This window comes from Canis lupus, chromosome 5 (assembly GCF_048164855.1).
Source record: "Canis lupus baileyi chromosome 5, mCanLup2.hap1, whole genome shotgun sequence".
Classification (NCBI taxonomy): Eukaryota; Metazoa; Chordata; class Mammalia; order Carnivora; family Canidae; genus Canis; species Canis lupus.
The window spans coordinates 24,823,791-24,839,439 of NC_132842.1; the positions used below are offsets into that span (position 1 = coordinate 24,823,791).

General features: G+C 37.6%; 1 protein-coding gene across 3 annotated transcripts in view; it reads right to left on the reverse strand.

The window, feature by feature from the left end:
* CDC123 (cell division cycle 123) overlaps positions 1 to 15,649 on the reverse strand; it is a 54,865-nt gene that overhangs the window by 22,079 nt on the left and 17,137 nt on the right. For all 3 annotated transcript variants that reach the window (XM_072825824.1, XM_072825825.1, XM_072825826.1), the window contains 4 exons: positions 14,787 to 14,844; positions 14,491 to 14,523; positions 8,182 to 8,277; positions 6,047 to 6,153 (listed from right to left, as the gene is read on the reverse strand). In XM_072825824.1, the coding sequence (XP_072681925.1) occupies positions 6,047 to 6,153; positions 8,182 to 8,277; positions 14,491 to 14,523; positions 14,787 to 14,844 (294 nt within the window). The remainder of the gene's footprint in view (positions 1 to 6,046; positions 6,154 to 8,181; positions 8,278 to 14,490; positions 14,524 to 14,786; positions 14,845 to 15,649) is intronic.

Genomic DNA, 15,649 nt, shown 5'->3' on the forward strand with positions numbered 1-15,649 from the left:
GCGATCCTGGAGACCCGGGATCGGATCCCACGTCGGGCTCCCGGTGCATGGAGCCTGCTTCTCCCTCTGCCTGTGTCTCTGCCTCTCTCTCTCTCACTGTGTGCCTATCATAAATAAATAAAAATTTAAAAATAAATAAATAAATAAATAAATCCCACTCCTAAATTTTTTTTCCTAGATAAGTATTTTATTATAACTCAGAAGATTTCCTTGAAATTTTCAACAAGGTAAAAAAAAAAGTAGTATTAAATCAGTCACTCTACAATCTGGATAGAAAGGAGGCTCCTATATTGAATTTTAACTATAGTTCCTCTAGCTAGCCACTAAAACTCCAAAATAAACACAAATGTTATTAAACGATGAATGTTATGTTATCTACAATGAGAATTACAAACTAAAAAAAATTCTCAGATACAACAGTAAAGATTTTATTTTGGAAAAAAACCAACAAAACCCAAAAGTCTATTCTGATGAAAGCTACTATGAAATTATGCCAGTGTATTTCTAAAATATTTTGAAACTAGCCAGTTAATAGGAATTTTTGAGAATAAAGTTCTAGATCCAAATTTTAAAAAAGAAAAGAAAGGGGGGGAGGTTCTAGCCCAAAATGGCAAGGACTGTGTGCTCCACCAGCCCTGATGATGGGCAGGCATGAGAGCCATCTTTTTTCTTTCATTTCTACTCAAGCTACTGCCCAAATCATTACCTCAACTTCAACAAGACTGCATTTCCTGTCAGCCACGAGGTCTTAGCATAAATAGACCTATTCATTATGCCCTAAACACGTCTTAAGATTGACATACTTTTTTCTGTGAACTTCATAGCTGTGCTCAACAAGTTTTTATCATGCTGTTCCAAATATTTCACACATCAAAAGAGAACAAATGTAATGCATTCAATGAGAAGGATGCGGGTGTGTGGAGCCGAGGGGACTCAGAAAAAGATGGATGTACTCCAACAGACAAATGAAACAGAACGCGTCCCATGCTTTGTTACGGGGAAAACAGGAGACGACCAGGAAAGGATACGTGTGCCTGCACTGTGCTGGGCTATGCTACGATTAGGAAATATACTGTACAAGAAAGAGCTAGATGGAGATGAAAACAGAGAACCATGTTAGTGGAAAACATTTGAGTTGAAGATGAATCATGTGTTGGGGGTAAGGGGTGAGATTCTGGCACTGGAGGTACAGATTTGCAATATTACCTATTCAAGTGGTAGGAGTTGGGTTTCTAATGTGGGCCAGTCACATGACAGGAGTGGGGAAAGGAGAATCACACTATCAGTATACTTTGAGGATAGTGTCTACGTGGATTTATTTACTCTAGGCAACTTAGGTATGACCTAAGTCCATTGGCTGAGGTCACAATGTACTTTCTCACAAGTAGGGAGAAAACACCTTCATTAAAGCTTTCTGAAGTGGCAGTAAACACAATCACTAATGCTTTAAAGTGGCACACCACCCTAGATATTTACTAGGGCACAATTCTCATTGGTAAGCTTTTTTTAAAAGTTGGAAGGCTACATTATACCTCACAGTAAACACTTGCTAAGTGCAAGAAAAAGTGTGAATCATGGGCAGGAAAAAAAATGCAGACCATGGAACATTAAGCATCAAAGTCCTGGTGGTGTAGATTGTTGCTCATGAAAACAACAAGAGAAAAGTTAAGAGTATTGGTGTACAGATTCCATTCCAGATTTCACTGGTGGTGGAAAACAAAAGATAAAAGTAATATGATACTGAACTAAGGATCATTGGGTATGTTCATTTGAATTTTCATAGAATTCTTTTTCAAAAATATGCTATTTAAAATTAAAACAATCTACAGCAGAAAAAAGTGTCATCTCATTAAACAGGCCTTAAAAATCACAAGGTAGGGGCCCCTGGGTGACTCAGCAGTTGAGCACCTGCCTTTGGCTCAGGGCATGATCCCAGAGTCTGGGATTGAGTCCCTCCATTGAGCTCCTTGAGAGGAGCCTGCATCTCCCTCGCCCTATGTCTTTGCCTCTCTGTGTCTCTCATGAATAAATAAGTAAAATCTTTAAAAAAAAAAAAAAATTGCAAAGTACAGGTTCTATAGGTCCAAGTTACATGCAAAATTTTACTCCTCATATTACTTGCTGAGTTTTAAGATTAATAACCAGTTTTGTGATAATCTTAAGAATGCATACAATCCATCAGGCATAGCTACGTTAAATTACTAAGCCAAGTGAAATCTCCTGAGCTTTGGTCAAAGCTATCTTGTGGGTGACAAATCTCTCAGAGAAACATTTAATGGATTCATTTTTTCACTCGCTCAGCCCTTTCTTCTAAATGCCAACTGAATACCGGATATTATTTTCTGACCATGGCCCACCAAAGTGACACTTAATCAATAAAATAATTATTGAAAGCAGCCTTGAGACTCAACAAGTCTAACCACATAAAATGTTTATATCTGGGCAAATAGTTTGCTCAGTGAGTACTGTGCACACAGGTTGTGTAAAGTTTGTCACACTTCTCCTTTTTAAAGCTTCCTGTGTACAATAACCAGTTGAGGAACAGGAAAAATAAGAGTACTTAATATTTTGTATCAGATTACAAATGTGGCAGACAGTACTGCTTGTCTCTCTCCAGCTAGTCCCAACCTTCATCCTTGCTAATAGAACTGTGACTGTTGGAGCAGGAAGCACTTGTGTTCTGCAGTACCTTCCAGAATCCCAGGGATGCATGTGTTGCTTAATTTACTGCCATACTGCCGTACCCGAGGTGTGGGCCTATACGAGCATCATCAGGATAACCCAGGAACTTCTTAGAAATTATATTCTTGGGCCCCACTCCCAGCCTACTGAACCAGAAGCTCAGGGAGAGGACCAGCAATCTGTGTTTCATCAAACCCATCAGATGGTCTTGATGTGTGCTAATGTCTGACAGCTCCGGTCTAAACCAGTCACAGCATTTCTGTCCCCTTTGCCAACTGCTGGATTAGGCTGGGTCACTGTGTGACCAATGAGCCTGACAGGAAATTTCTTGGGAAGCCTCCAAAATGCCTTACTTGCTCACATACAGAGAGGAGTGAGAGGAAACACACCACGCCTTCTATTTTTGGTTCAGATACTGTCATGTCTTCCTGTGATGCCCAGAACTGTAGCACCAATCTTGTAACCAGTAGGTGATAATCCCAAATACCATGCCAGTATGCCAAGCATGAGAGTGGGGGGAAAGACTGGAAGAACCTGGCTCCCCAGAGACCTTGATGTACAGCTCCATTAACTCTAGAAAGACCCATGCTCCAGAGTCCTTGTTAAATAGTATATTTTTAAAAACTCTGCATGTGTAAACTACTTTTAGTTGGCCTTCTGTTAGCTTGCAATCCTGACTGGAATATCTTTCTTTTTTTGAGACAAGCCCCAAAATAGTATAAACAACATAATGTCACTTTCATAATATTATATAATCTTATACATATCAAGATAATTATATAATACTCCATAATATCTTATTAGAGCCTACATTTATATTTATAGGTTTATTTATATTTTTATTATACAATAAATTCTTATAAAATTAAATTTATTATAATATTCTGTTGTATTTTAATTTGAAGCATTTTTAAAGGAAGAATTTATGACTTTACTAAGTGGAAATACAGAAACCATTTAAAATGGTGTTACTGAAATTATATTCTGGTTTTGGTTCTACTAATACTAACTAGCTTGTGGGAACAAATGACTAAATAGATTAGGCCTCAATTTTCTAGCTGACAGAAGAAAAGAGATTAAGTCACCGACACAATCCTGTCTAATTTAAAGAATTACACTCTGAATTTGTTCTTTAGGGAGTTCTGAACAGCCTATGTGACAAAAGTTCATCTTCTGCTATAGATTCTAGCAATACAGATTTTTATGGTGACAAGACTTATTGCTATGCAGCCTCCTACTGACAAATACTCCAGAAGAGGGTAACTAATTAGAACCACCCAGCTGAAAGGCTGCAAGCTTGGTGCTTGGAGTTTGTTCCTGCCAACTCCCAATTATTTAGACTAGGAGAAGGATGGTATTCTGTGGGTAAACACTCTTAATCCAAGGCCTCAAATTCACTTGCCAACCTACCTTCCCTTCCATTAAAAGGTCAAAGAGCACAGAAAGCCAAACAACTGACTGGTATTTTTACTTTCTACTGGAGTCTCGTTAGATTCACTCATGACAAAGAGGGGGAGGCAGGCTAAGGAGCAGCTGTGATTCACCAAGCCACAAAGGTGATTTAAAAAACCATCAGCCATAGAGAATTAAAAGCAACTTACCATTATCTTTGGAAAGGAAAAGATGTCCTCCTACCCTCAATGCAACTATTATGAAACATACATGAGAACCCCTATCTGATGAAGGAACAGGTACAGAGCATTTTTAATGTAATGTATTTTAAGGACTCTTTACTCAAAAGCGCGAGATGTCTAAAAGTTTTATAATGGACAAAGATGATAGCTACGACTTCCTCAAGCCAGAGGGCCTCTCTGAGAATGGAAATGCCAGGGCTACTGGCAAGGGCCACTAAACACCGTAACATCTGTGCCAACGTGACCATAAAGGGTGGACAATGAAATAACGAAACCATATAAAGCTTTTCTCAGTAAATGAACTAGAAAGAGCAGTACAGGTAAACTCCTTCTATAATAAACTTACGATACAACCAGCCTCTCCTTTCTGATCACTCAACTTTATTCCCTTCATCACCATCATAATGAAATTAGCACCCCAGCCGCACTCAAAGGCAAAAAGACAAAGCACACAGCTGACATGCAGTGAGTTTATGATTTGGTGCCAGGTTCCTCCTCAAGAAAAAATTTGAGGCTGAAATGGGGTGAATGGGCAGGGCAGACTATACGGACCAGTGGGAAAGAAGTGGCATGTGTACACAGCGTTTGTACCCCAATCACCTGCTTGGTTGCTGGGTTTTGTGATATGCTTTATTCTGTTAGAGGTCAGTTTAAGTATTAGTTTAAATTCAGTACTGGTTTGTTTACAATGGGTAGGATGAGAAATCTGGAAGAATATCTGTTCAATGACAGAACAAGAGAGTACAAAGAGCTCAGCAGCAGGTCAACAGTGCAGGTATGTTTCCTGCCTACGACAAAGACAGCACAGAGTCAAGTTCTTTAGCCAAAGAGAAACTGGCGAAGAAAGGAAAATAGCAATTCCCCTTCTAGAAATTTATTCTAGAAAAAAATTAGGAACATGTACAAAAATTTAGCTTAGGGATATTCACTGCGGGACTATACGAAAACAGAAGGCTGATCAAACAAATCATGTTGGAGCTATCCAGTGGAACACCATTAAGGTAATTTTAAAAAATGATGCATGCAAGTATTTAATGACACATAAAGATGTTGGCTATATACTGCAGGCTACTAAGCAATATGAACTAAATGATGCCATTTTTCTCTTAAAAGATCAGAATATGGTTAGAAAAAAAAGAATATGGTTATAGACAGGTATATCTATATTATACGTACACACAGAAAGAATTCTGGCATAAAACCAACTTTGGCAAGATCATGGGTGCTTCTACATTTCCTGTTCTTGTTTAGCTCGAATCCTTAATTTTATTTTTCTATGATAAGCCTATGTTGATTTTATGAGAAAAAAATTACCAAAATATTTAATGGGCAGATACAAAGAAAGCCCTTGATATCTATAAATATTCACCGTAGAGCAATGACTATCAAAGGAAAAGAAAGGTTGGCTTTAATAGATTTTGTTATATGGAACTGTTTTTTTTTTTTAAAGATTTATTTATTTGAGAGAGAGACAGAGAGCACCAGCAGGGGGAGGGGCAGCGGGAGAGGGAGAAGCAGACTCATCACTGAGCAAAGAGCCTGACAGGGAACCCGATCCCAGGACCCTGAGATCATGACTTGAGCCAAAGGCAGATGCTTCACCGACTGAGCCACCCAGGTACCCAGAAACTGCTGTTTTTAACAGTACTGGAAGTAATGGGATTTCGTCTTCAGCAAAACTCTCCTAAGTACAAAAGCTACTGATGGGAGATCAAGAGGCATATACTTACGGCTGAGTGAAGTCACGAGTGATGAAGTCAGAACTCTTGAACAACAGAAAGATGTCGCTGAGGGTTTTACATTTCAAAGAACTGTTCATTGCTATCCAGTATGCATCCTAAATAATAATAATAAAGCATATGCTACTTAGTATATACTCCAAGTCAGTTGCTATGAATGAGGCTCAGCCCTACACACAAAGTTGATAATGCACATCACATTTAAAGGAAAAGTTCAGGGAGGACCTTTTAGCTATACTGTCCAATGTCAAACTACACTTCTGAATGACCAAGAGCAGGGCCACTGCGTGTTGTATGCTGGGTTCCAAACATTGAGCTGTTAAGGTCCTCACCTTCCTGCTTAGGCCAAGCACTTTTCTGTGTTTGTTTTACTGATGATGAAAAAGGGGTGAAGGAGTATCAGAAGTGCTGACACTTCAGCTAAAAGATCAAGGTGTAAAGAGCGAGCCTGACCAGCTAAGAAAAAAGGAGATCATTTCTCTCTTCTTGCTTCTGGGCAGTGACAGTGGGAACACCTCAAGTGTAAGGGCTGGAGCAGTTTAGACCCATGCCTATCAAATCTGAGAGAGGAGAGGAGATACTCTGCACCTTCACAGTTTTAAATGGTGGATATCTCATACATACGAATCAAGAAAAGGTAAGCACAGCAGGCATGTTAGGCACAAAGCTTAGCAAAACATGCCTAAAAATGATAGAATAAGTCATTTACTAAACATACTTCTCCCATATATCAGACACAGGGCAATAATCTAATTTTTTGGCAATAATCTAATTTTGAGAAAACTAATGATTGCAAAAAACTAATTATCTACACGTGAAAGAAAGCAGTGGCACAGGTAGGCACACAAAAAATAAAATATGAATGAACAAGTGAATAAGTTCAAATCACAAATAATTGACCCATCTTAAGTGGAAAGCCTCAGCCCTGTTCAGCAATAACGAATGATTCAAATTACTGCTCATACACAAACTAAAAATGAGTTTCAATAACTTTTTAATAATAGCTTTTTTATAATTTCTCCCAACGAAAAAGACAATGAACTTCTGGCTGAGAATGGCACGATGACCAGAGATTTACCTTCACTGAAACAAAAGTATATACAGAGAAAACCATGAATTCCGGGGAAAACAGAAGGTTGAACAGGAACACGAAGTCACCCTGTACAGTATCTATCAGATGTGCACACAGTGTCCGCATTACCATAATATCAGAAACACTGCATCCTGACCTAATCAAGACACAACAGTACTCCAATGAGGAGAGTAGAACATAAAGCAGCGGGAATGGGAGAGGAGAGTGAGCAACGTTGTCATTCCTGAGTGGGCAGCCATAATGAATATCTATAGCTAATGAATAAAGTAGTAAAGTAAAATAATAAAAGAATGCACTGAAATAGGGAATGCAGTTGTCTCTGAGGAGTGAGAAATGGTGAAGCAAAGCAAATGTCTGGACCTGCTGGTATGGGGAGCAAGCGTCCAGATCTTTTAAAAATTTAAATTATGTACACGTGTAACTAATTGTAATCAGTAAAAATAAAGGGTAGGTTAGGTACAATTTGTCATTCATTTTAGAATAAGAAAAGAAAGGCACATGGGCTAATTTTTGAAAATGCAAATAAATCTTTGATTCCTTAAATGAGCTTTGCTGCCATAGTTGTTTTCTATCGGATTAGAAAAAAAAGTGAATTTTTCTATAGACCTTGACGTAAAAACAAAAAAAAACTTTTAATAATAAAACACAATTTAAGAAAACGTCAGTTGATTTCCCAAATGGCTCTATTTCTAGGTCCTATGACATTTAAATTTTCATTATTTTTCAACAGAGAAAAATTTCTCTGTTACACTGAACAGGCAAAGTTTAGAAAGGGCAGAGAATGGCCTTCCTCAGATTCTAGCATGATCAGCAATACAAGAGGTTGCAACTGTCTTCTGACAAAATATATAGTATTTTATAGACCCGGGAAAGTGCAAAATCAGGAATGTAGGAGGGGGGAAATAAAAATAAGTTCCACAGTATTTTCCCTAGAATTAGGAATAAAATTAGACCCTCTGTGAGGATATAAAAAGAAATGAGTAGCAAAACAAAGAATATTCAAACAGTGAGAGATTTACTGATGTGTTCCTACCCTTGGGGCGCTCCAGTTAAGCTTAGGAAATACACTGCCCCCCAGGGAATTGATAGCTTCTTGGACTTTCGTGGTGAACTCAGGAAATTCTGGTGCCTACAGAGAGAAAAAAGAAATCATTTGGGCAGGTTGATAACATCACAATATATACAGAAAACAAGATCAAAATCTCAAGGTTAAACAATTAAACATGTTAAAAATAAGTTAGATACAAATTACTATCAGAATTTCTGAACTGAGCTAAATAAAATCAATGATCAAATATTTACCAGAAAGGAAAAGAAAAAAAAAAGTGCCCAAATGATACTTTACAAAACAATCAAAACCCACAAAGCAGGATCCCTGGGTGGCGCAGCGGTTTGGCGCCTGCCTTTGGCCCAGGGCGCGATCCCAGAGACCCAGGATCAAATCCCACATCGGGCTCCCGGTGCATGGAGCCTGCTTCTCCCTCTGCCTGTGTCTCTGCCCCCCCCCCCCCTCTCTCTCTCTCTCTCTGTGTGACTATCATAAATAAATAAAAAAATTAAAAAAAAAAAAAAAAAAAACCCCACAAAGCTGGGGGCAGCCCGGGTGGCTCAGCAGTTTAGCGACGCCTTCGGCCCAGGGCATGATCCTGGAGACCCAGGATCAAGTCCCACATCCGGCTCCCTGCATGAAGACTGCTTCTCCCTCTGCCTGTGTCTCTACCTCTCTCTCTCTCTCTCTGTCTCTCATGAATAAATAAATAAAATCTTAAAGAAAAAAAAAAAAAGCTAAAAAGACAGATATCACGAGGCATCTGGAGATGTGAGAAAGGACTGGATGATTCTCTTAACATGTACAGTTATTAAGTGAAGAGACAGATGGAATGTCACCTGTACACATACTCCAATGTGCCGAAAGAACACCTCATATTTAAAGGGCCAGAAGGCTTTCCATCTAGAGGAAAAGACTTTTGGACATAACCCCAAAAGCCTTCATGAGAATGAGAAATAAATGATGTGCTTAACTGTATTTAAACACTGCTATTTCCAGACAAGTTTTAATATAAACAGAACTCAAAAATAGGACCATGGTGAAGTTCAAATGTTCTTTCCTTTTTGGTTGATTTTTAATGCAGTTTACATAAGCAAGTAACCAAAACGTCCTAAGTGTCATTTCAACCAGGAAATAAAGAGAAATAGTGTGAACAAACACTCTTCCGTGAGCCTTATGTCACTAGCTAAGAAGCACATGAAATTAACAGAGAAAAGAGGACTGAGAGACCAGAAGTGGAGCGGCAGGGCACAGAATAGAAAAATACTAACCACTAAGGCGCTACAGTCACGTTATCCCTTTATATTTGCCGCCCCCTACTGGGCAACTGTAAATTCTGAAAAGGTCTAGTAATGACAAGTTCTTCCGTGGGGTCAAAAAAGTTAAGACTAGGTCTAGAATAAGCTAAACTACACCTTGCAAAAATAAATCAAATGGCTTCTGTTGATCCCCTACAGTCTAATTCAGTCATGACAAAGAGAAAACTGTGCTCAGAGTCTGGGAACCAGAGGTGCCTAGGTGTCTGCCTTCAGCTCAGGCCATGACCCTTTGTTTCTGGGATCGAGTCCTGCATTGGGCTCCCTGTTTGTGGGGAGCCTCCCTCTGCCTCTCCTCCCGCTTGGTGTTCTCTCTCAAATAAATAAATAAAATCTTTAAAAAACAGTCTGAGAAAGAGACCAAAAAAATGTCAGTTTAAAAAAAAAAAAAAGGTGACCTATCCCCAAACTAGAAGCCAGCTTTTAGCAGTAGCCTAGTGAGTAAAGAAGGAAGAGATCAGGGCAGGCTGGATCCCCTTCCTTTCTGTGATCTCTAGACAGGTTGGCAGCATCCTTAGTATCTGCCATCATGTCCATCTTCCAAAGGACATCTTCAGCTTCGACACAGGAAATCAAACAGCAGCCAGAGAGGCTTTCAAAATGATTAACAGCCTGAGTCCTTTATTTACTATTTGCCCCTCCCCATGAGAAGGAGTTATGATCTATGTTAAGCCAATAAATTCCTTATGATCTGCTAAAGTTGCTGATGTGGCCTGCCTAGGGTTCTATCCATTAAAACACTTATCTAAAATCAATATTAGCAATATTTTCAATGAACGGTGTAGTTACAATTTAGTACAGAGTGTAGTTATGAATAGACTGTTTGTTCACACTATTTCTCTTTATTTCCTGGTTGAAATGACACTTAGGACGTTTTGGTTACTTGCTTATGTAAACTGCATTAAAAATCAACCAAAAAGGAAAGAACATTTGAACTTCACCATGGTCCTATTTTTGAGTTCTGTTTATATTAAAACTTGTCTGGAAATAGCAGTGTTTAAATACATTGTAGTTACAATGGTGTACTTACATATTTTACAATATGAAGGGATTCGATCTTCAAAGAAAAAACTATTTTATTTTCCTAACCCATAAAACTTCACCTTGATTTTTTTATGTATTATATTTCGAGAGGTAACAATCCTCAAGTTATTCAATGTTAGGAAATCATGCTATAAGAATCCTCAAACAAACTTAAATTATAAAAAGTTTACATATTGTGGAGAAAAATGTGTGATTCAGTAGGAGACTATGTATTATCTACCTACAGCACACCCTCTGGATTATCTGATTCTAGCTAGGTCTACCAACTGCTTTAGAACTTGGCAAATTCTAAGTAAGTGATAATAATGAAAAGTATTTATATGGACATAAAAATTCTATCCTGCCTAATAGGGAGCCAGCTATCTTCTCCCCTACCCTTGAGGGAGGCAAAACCAATTCTGCCTCATTTACATATTCATTTCATTATTTCTAATCTATAAATCTATAATCTAATCTAATCTATAAATGTGTCTGTCCTTTGGATTCTCTTTGGAACCGGTTAAAACATCTGCCTAGATCCCTCATGAGTTAATAAAACCTTCAAGATGTGTTAAAGAGTTTTATATCAATATGGGAGTCATAATTCTACCTTTTTATTTTGAAAATTACCTTTCTTCAGATTTAATAGGATTCTTTTAAGCTCATAGTTTAACAAGTTGATTTTAAACATGCAACACCTCAGTTTTCCAGGAAAAGGTTCCTGTTGTGATTGATAAAATCCATATATATATATATATATATATATATATATATATATATATATTTTTTTTTTTTTATCGTATCTGGGGACTTTCTGTGATCCAAGCTCTCCTGTCTTTCCAACTACACCTACCATACCATTCAGAAATGTATTTCTTTTCTTTTTTAAATCATGAAATGTTTAAAATATACAAAAATATATATATATCCGTGCTCCTGGATCCATACATTCAACAATTTGGTACACTTAACCCAGACCTTTAAATTTCTTAAGGGATCAAGGCTATAATACAAACGGAGATTCTGACCTCTCCTCTCCCCTCCCTAATCCTAACTTTTCCCCTGCCCCTAGGCAACCAGCATTACAGATTTGGGTGTATTCTTCTAGTCATGATTTATACTCAATGAAATGCATGCCTGTCCATAAATTAGAGCATTTAAAAAATTTAACATAACTCCTACCATTGATATGCATACCTTTAGCGAGCTGCTCTCATTTCTGAGATTCACCTACCTCAATTGAGTTTTCCCATTTTTAATTCAGTGTTTTTGTATCTCAGATTAATAGACTATTACCATTCACCAATACCTTCTATTTCCCTCCTTGGGTCTTGGCCCACATTCCTCTACGAGTGTTCTGCATTAATGTTCCCCTGCTCAACAACATCTAGTTCCACCCAGCAAAACCCAAGCCACTTTAGTTACTTTAGTAACTTTTTATTTTGAAATAATTTCAGATTTTCAGAAGCATTAAAAGAAGAGTAACAAGAATTTCCATATGCTCCAGCCAGGCATTTACCATGTTTATTTTATCCTCCCCGACCCCAAACCTCTCTCTCTTACAGATCTTTGCAGATGTGTGCATTTGTTTATACATATGCACATATAAAACAAACCGTTTTTCTTCCATTCTTAAAATAAGTAGAAGTAACCCCAAATACTTCAGTATGTTTCCTAAAAAAGCAGCAACATTCTTTAATAGAACTTAGCAAATTATCAAAATCAGGGAGCTAATGTTGATAGAATACCATTTTCTCATCTACAAAACTCACTCAAAATTGCCCATTTTCCCCATTATGTCTTTTATGGTAAAAGAAAAACACTTCTTTCTGAGGATCCAGTCTAGAATCACACCATTTTGCATTTAGCTGTCTTGTCTGCTTAATCTTTAATCTGTAGCAGTCCTTCTTTCTGTTATCCTTCATCTTTCATGACCTTGGCATTTGTGAAAAGTACTGGCAGTTATTCTATAGAGTTTCCAAAAAGTTGTATTTGCTGGATGTTTACTCCTGATTAGACTTAGGTTATGCATGTTTGGCAGGTGATGTGTCCTTCTGAGTGAACTATATCAGAAGGTACACAATTTACGTCTGTCCCATCACTGACAAGGTTACCTCTGATCATTCAGCTACCAGGTCTTTCCATTGTAAAGTTACTAATTCCTCTTCATAATTAGTAAGTAATTTTGGTGGAAAAACTTTGAGAATATCCCAGAATCCTCATTCTCATCAAATATCTACACTCTAGTTTTAACATCTATTCCATCAGTGATTACTGTGACGGTTGCAAAATAGTGATTTCCAATTCTGTAATTCCTTCTATGTTTGTGAGCTGGTGCCTTTTCTACTATAAAGGGCTTCTGTTCCCATTTTTTTTTTAATATAACCATTTATTTGTCAGTATCACAGACCACAGATCTTAGCAAATGGTTATACTCCACTAATATCTCTGTTTTGACACTCAGCTATTTGGTCAGTGGTTCGGAACCCATTCAAGCTGGCCTCTGTACCCTTTCTCTCATGTTTGCCTCATTCTTACTTTCTGACACAAGCTGTCACAGGTTCCTCTTCACTTTCTTACCCCAGTCTTGACTTTCTCCAAGGAGCTTCAATTCCTTTTAGTGGAGAAGATATCTAGAAACCAAGATCAGGGCACTAGATATGCTCATGGCTACCATGATGTCACTGTATCACTGCTTCCAGTCCTTAGTGAATAGAGTTTGGTAGATACACATACATAAATTATTAATTTCCCTATCTAGCCATCTATTAAAAAGCATCAGTTGGCATTGATAATCCTCACCACTTTTAGGGTCCAAGTCAAATATCATGTCTTCCCTTTTGCCCATTTCTAGATGATCTGTTCTAACCGTTCTCTCTGTTGGGACAGCACTTTGTCATCTACTCCCAAACTGAGGCATCTTTCCCTGCTGGTTTATAAACTCCCTAATGGCTGGGATCAAACCAAATTCATCTTTGTTCAGAACCCACTATAATATCCTAAATATATGAGATAACTAACATGCATGTTTAACAGAACAGGATTTTCAGAAACAAGAGAGTAACTAACCTGCATGTTACCTAGAGTAAAATAGACCATGGAAACTTTCCCTTTCTGTGTATGTTGGCATGCTTTTTATACCTAAGGAAATAGGCTGGTTTAGGCCTTTCCACTTCTCTTGTACTGTGAATTACAGGTCTCTTCCATTAAAATAAACAGAAGTATCTTCTTATTTAGAATTAATATATAGAATATAAACTTCCCTAAAACTAGTGTCCCTTGTGCCTTTATATATATTTGCAGGAAATTTTATAAAAACCTTTCTCTTTTGTCTCAAGGTATGAGAAGTTTAATTTATCTATATTTTTAGAAATATGTTTTACTTCATTCTTTTAAAAATATTTTTATTAAAAATATATTTCAAATTGAATAGGACAATAGCATTCTTATCTCTTATCTGAGACTATAATATACTCAATCAACTTCTACATCTTTATAGAAGATACTGGTTAAAGCCATACAGTTTTCTACTCTTACTTGAAAATTAATTTTTACACCATGTAAATATATCTGAGTAAGTGAATATAGATTTCACCTCAATCTAGCTTCCACAGATCTGGGAGTCTCCAAGTTTAATATTAGGCATGACTGCTTCTTTCAGGGTTCAACAGAAACAAGTCGAAGCACCGACTATGCACTTAAAATATTTCTTTGAAATCAAAGAGAAAAGAATGGCAGGCCATGTTTGCCTATAAACAATGATTCAAGTTATTTTTCTAAGTAATAAATCAAAGCCAATAATTTCCTCTGTTTTTGTCATACAATGTTTTCTCAATGTTCATACTACATATGAAGTAGTCAGTAAAAGGGAATTTAGAGAGGTATTATTGAAACACTGAAGCACCCTGTGTCACAGTGCAAAGCTGTCCCTACACTTGTGTGGCTTTGCTCTTACCGTAAGCGTAGCCGTGTTCTCGTCGTCTGACCACTGCACAAAGAGGACAGAAACAGAGTATTAAATGTGGATAGTGCACTGGGCTTCCAAAAAGCAATGCTCCGTCTAAAAATGACACATAAGTATGAGATATCACTTTCTGAACACAAACTACATGTCAAAGTGAGATTTTTGTGTAATTTCTCACTTTACCAAATGTATGCAGAGATGTAAATATCAGAATCATTTCAGAGATCACTTAAATTACAACAGTTTAATAAAGGTTCTTTTTTGTTTTGTTTTGTTTTTTAACCAACCTGTATTTCTTCTGCTTCATTATCACTGTTTGGTTGAGAATGTGTTGGTGGATCTTCCCTAGAAGAACATAAAACAAAAATTAAGCAAGGAAAACACTTTAATACCATGTATGTAGTCATAATTTCAAGTGTACAGACTATAAATTAAAAAAAAAAAAAAGGCCTCCGAATTGGAGGATGTTAGGTAAAGTTCATTTCTTGAGACAGAAACTAATATAAAGCTGATATAAAATTAATTAGTACACTTCCAGTAAGAGATGGCAAAAGAAGCACTTTCTGCCCTTTTCTCAGAAAATCACTAGAACCAAGGAAAGGAAAAACTCAAACTCCAGCTCTGAAGGCATGAGCAGTCATCTACAGCTCTGAATCCCAATACATGAGAAATGCTGCCATAGACAAGGAAGATCAAGTGAGATGAAGAGGCCAAAAGGAATCACCCAAAGAGCTGTTCTACTGAAGAGCTGGAATACCCCAAAATGGCAAAATCAAGAATCTTTTGCGTATGTAGTGAAAACAGAGTGTGTGAGCTAGTGTTAAGAATGTCCCTGGATTTGGACGGGCACAACAGAAAGGTGTGGGGAGAGAGGGAAAGAAAGACTCAGACATGCTATCTTTGAAGAAGCCAGTGAGGAAAGCACGTGTAGAAAAGGACCAGCTAGCAGCCAATCTTCATTGCCTAGGGAGGAAGCAAAGGTGAAAACACAGAGTATTCCCTCTCATTAACACTAAAACCACAAATAACTGGGCTATGAAGAACTCACCACATCAATGAAAGCAATAATAATCAGAATAAGAACCAGCATAGGATCTGTACCAAGAAACTACAAGAAGGGAAAGGGAGGCTACTGATTGACCATGGGCAT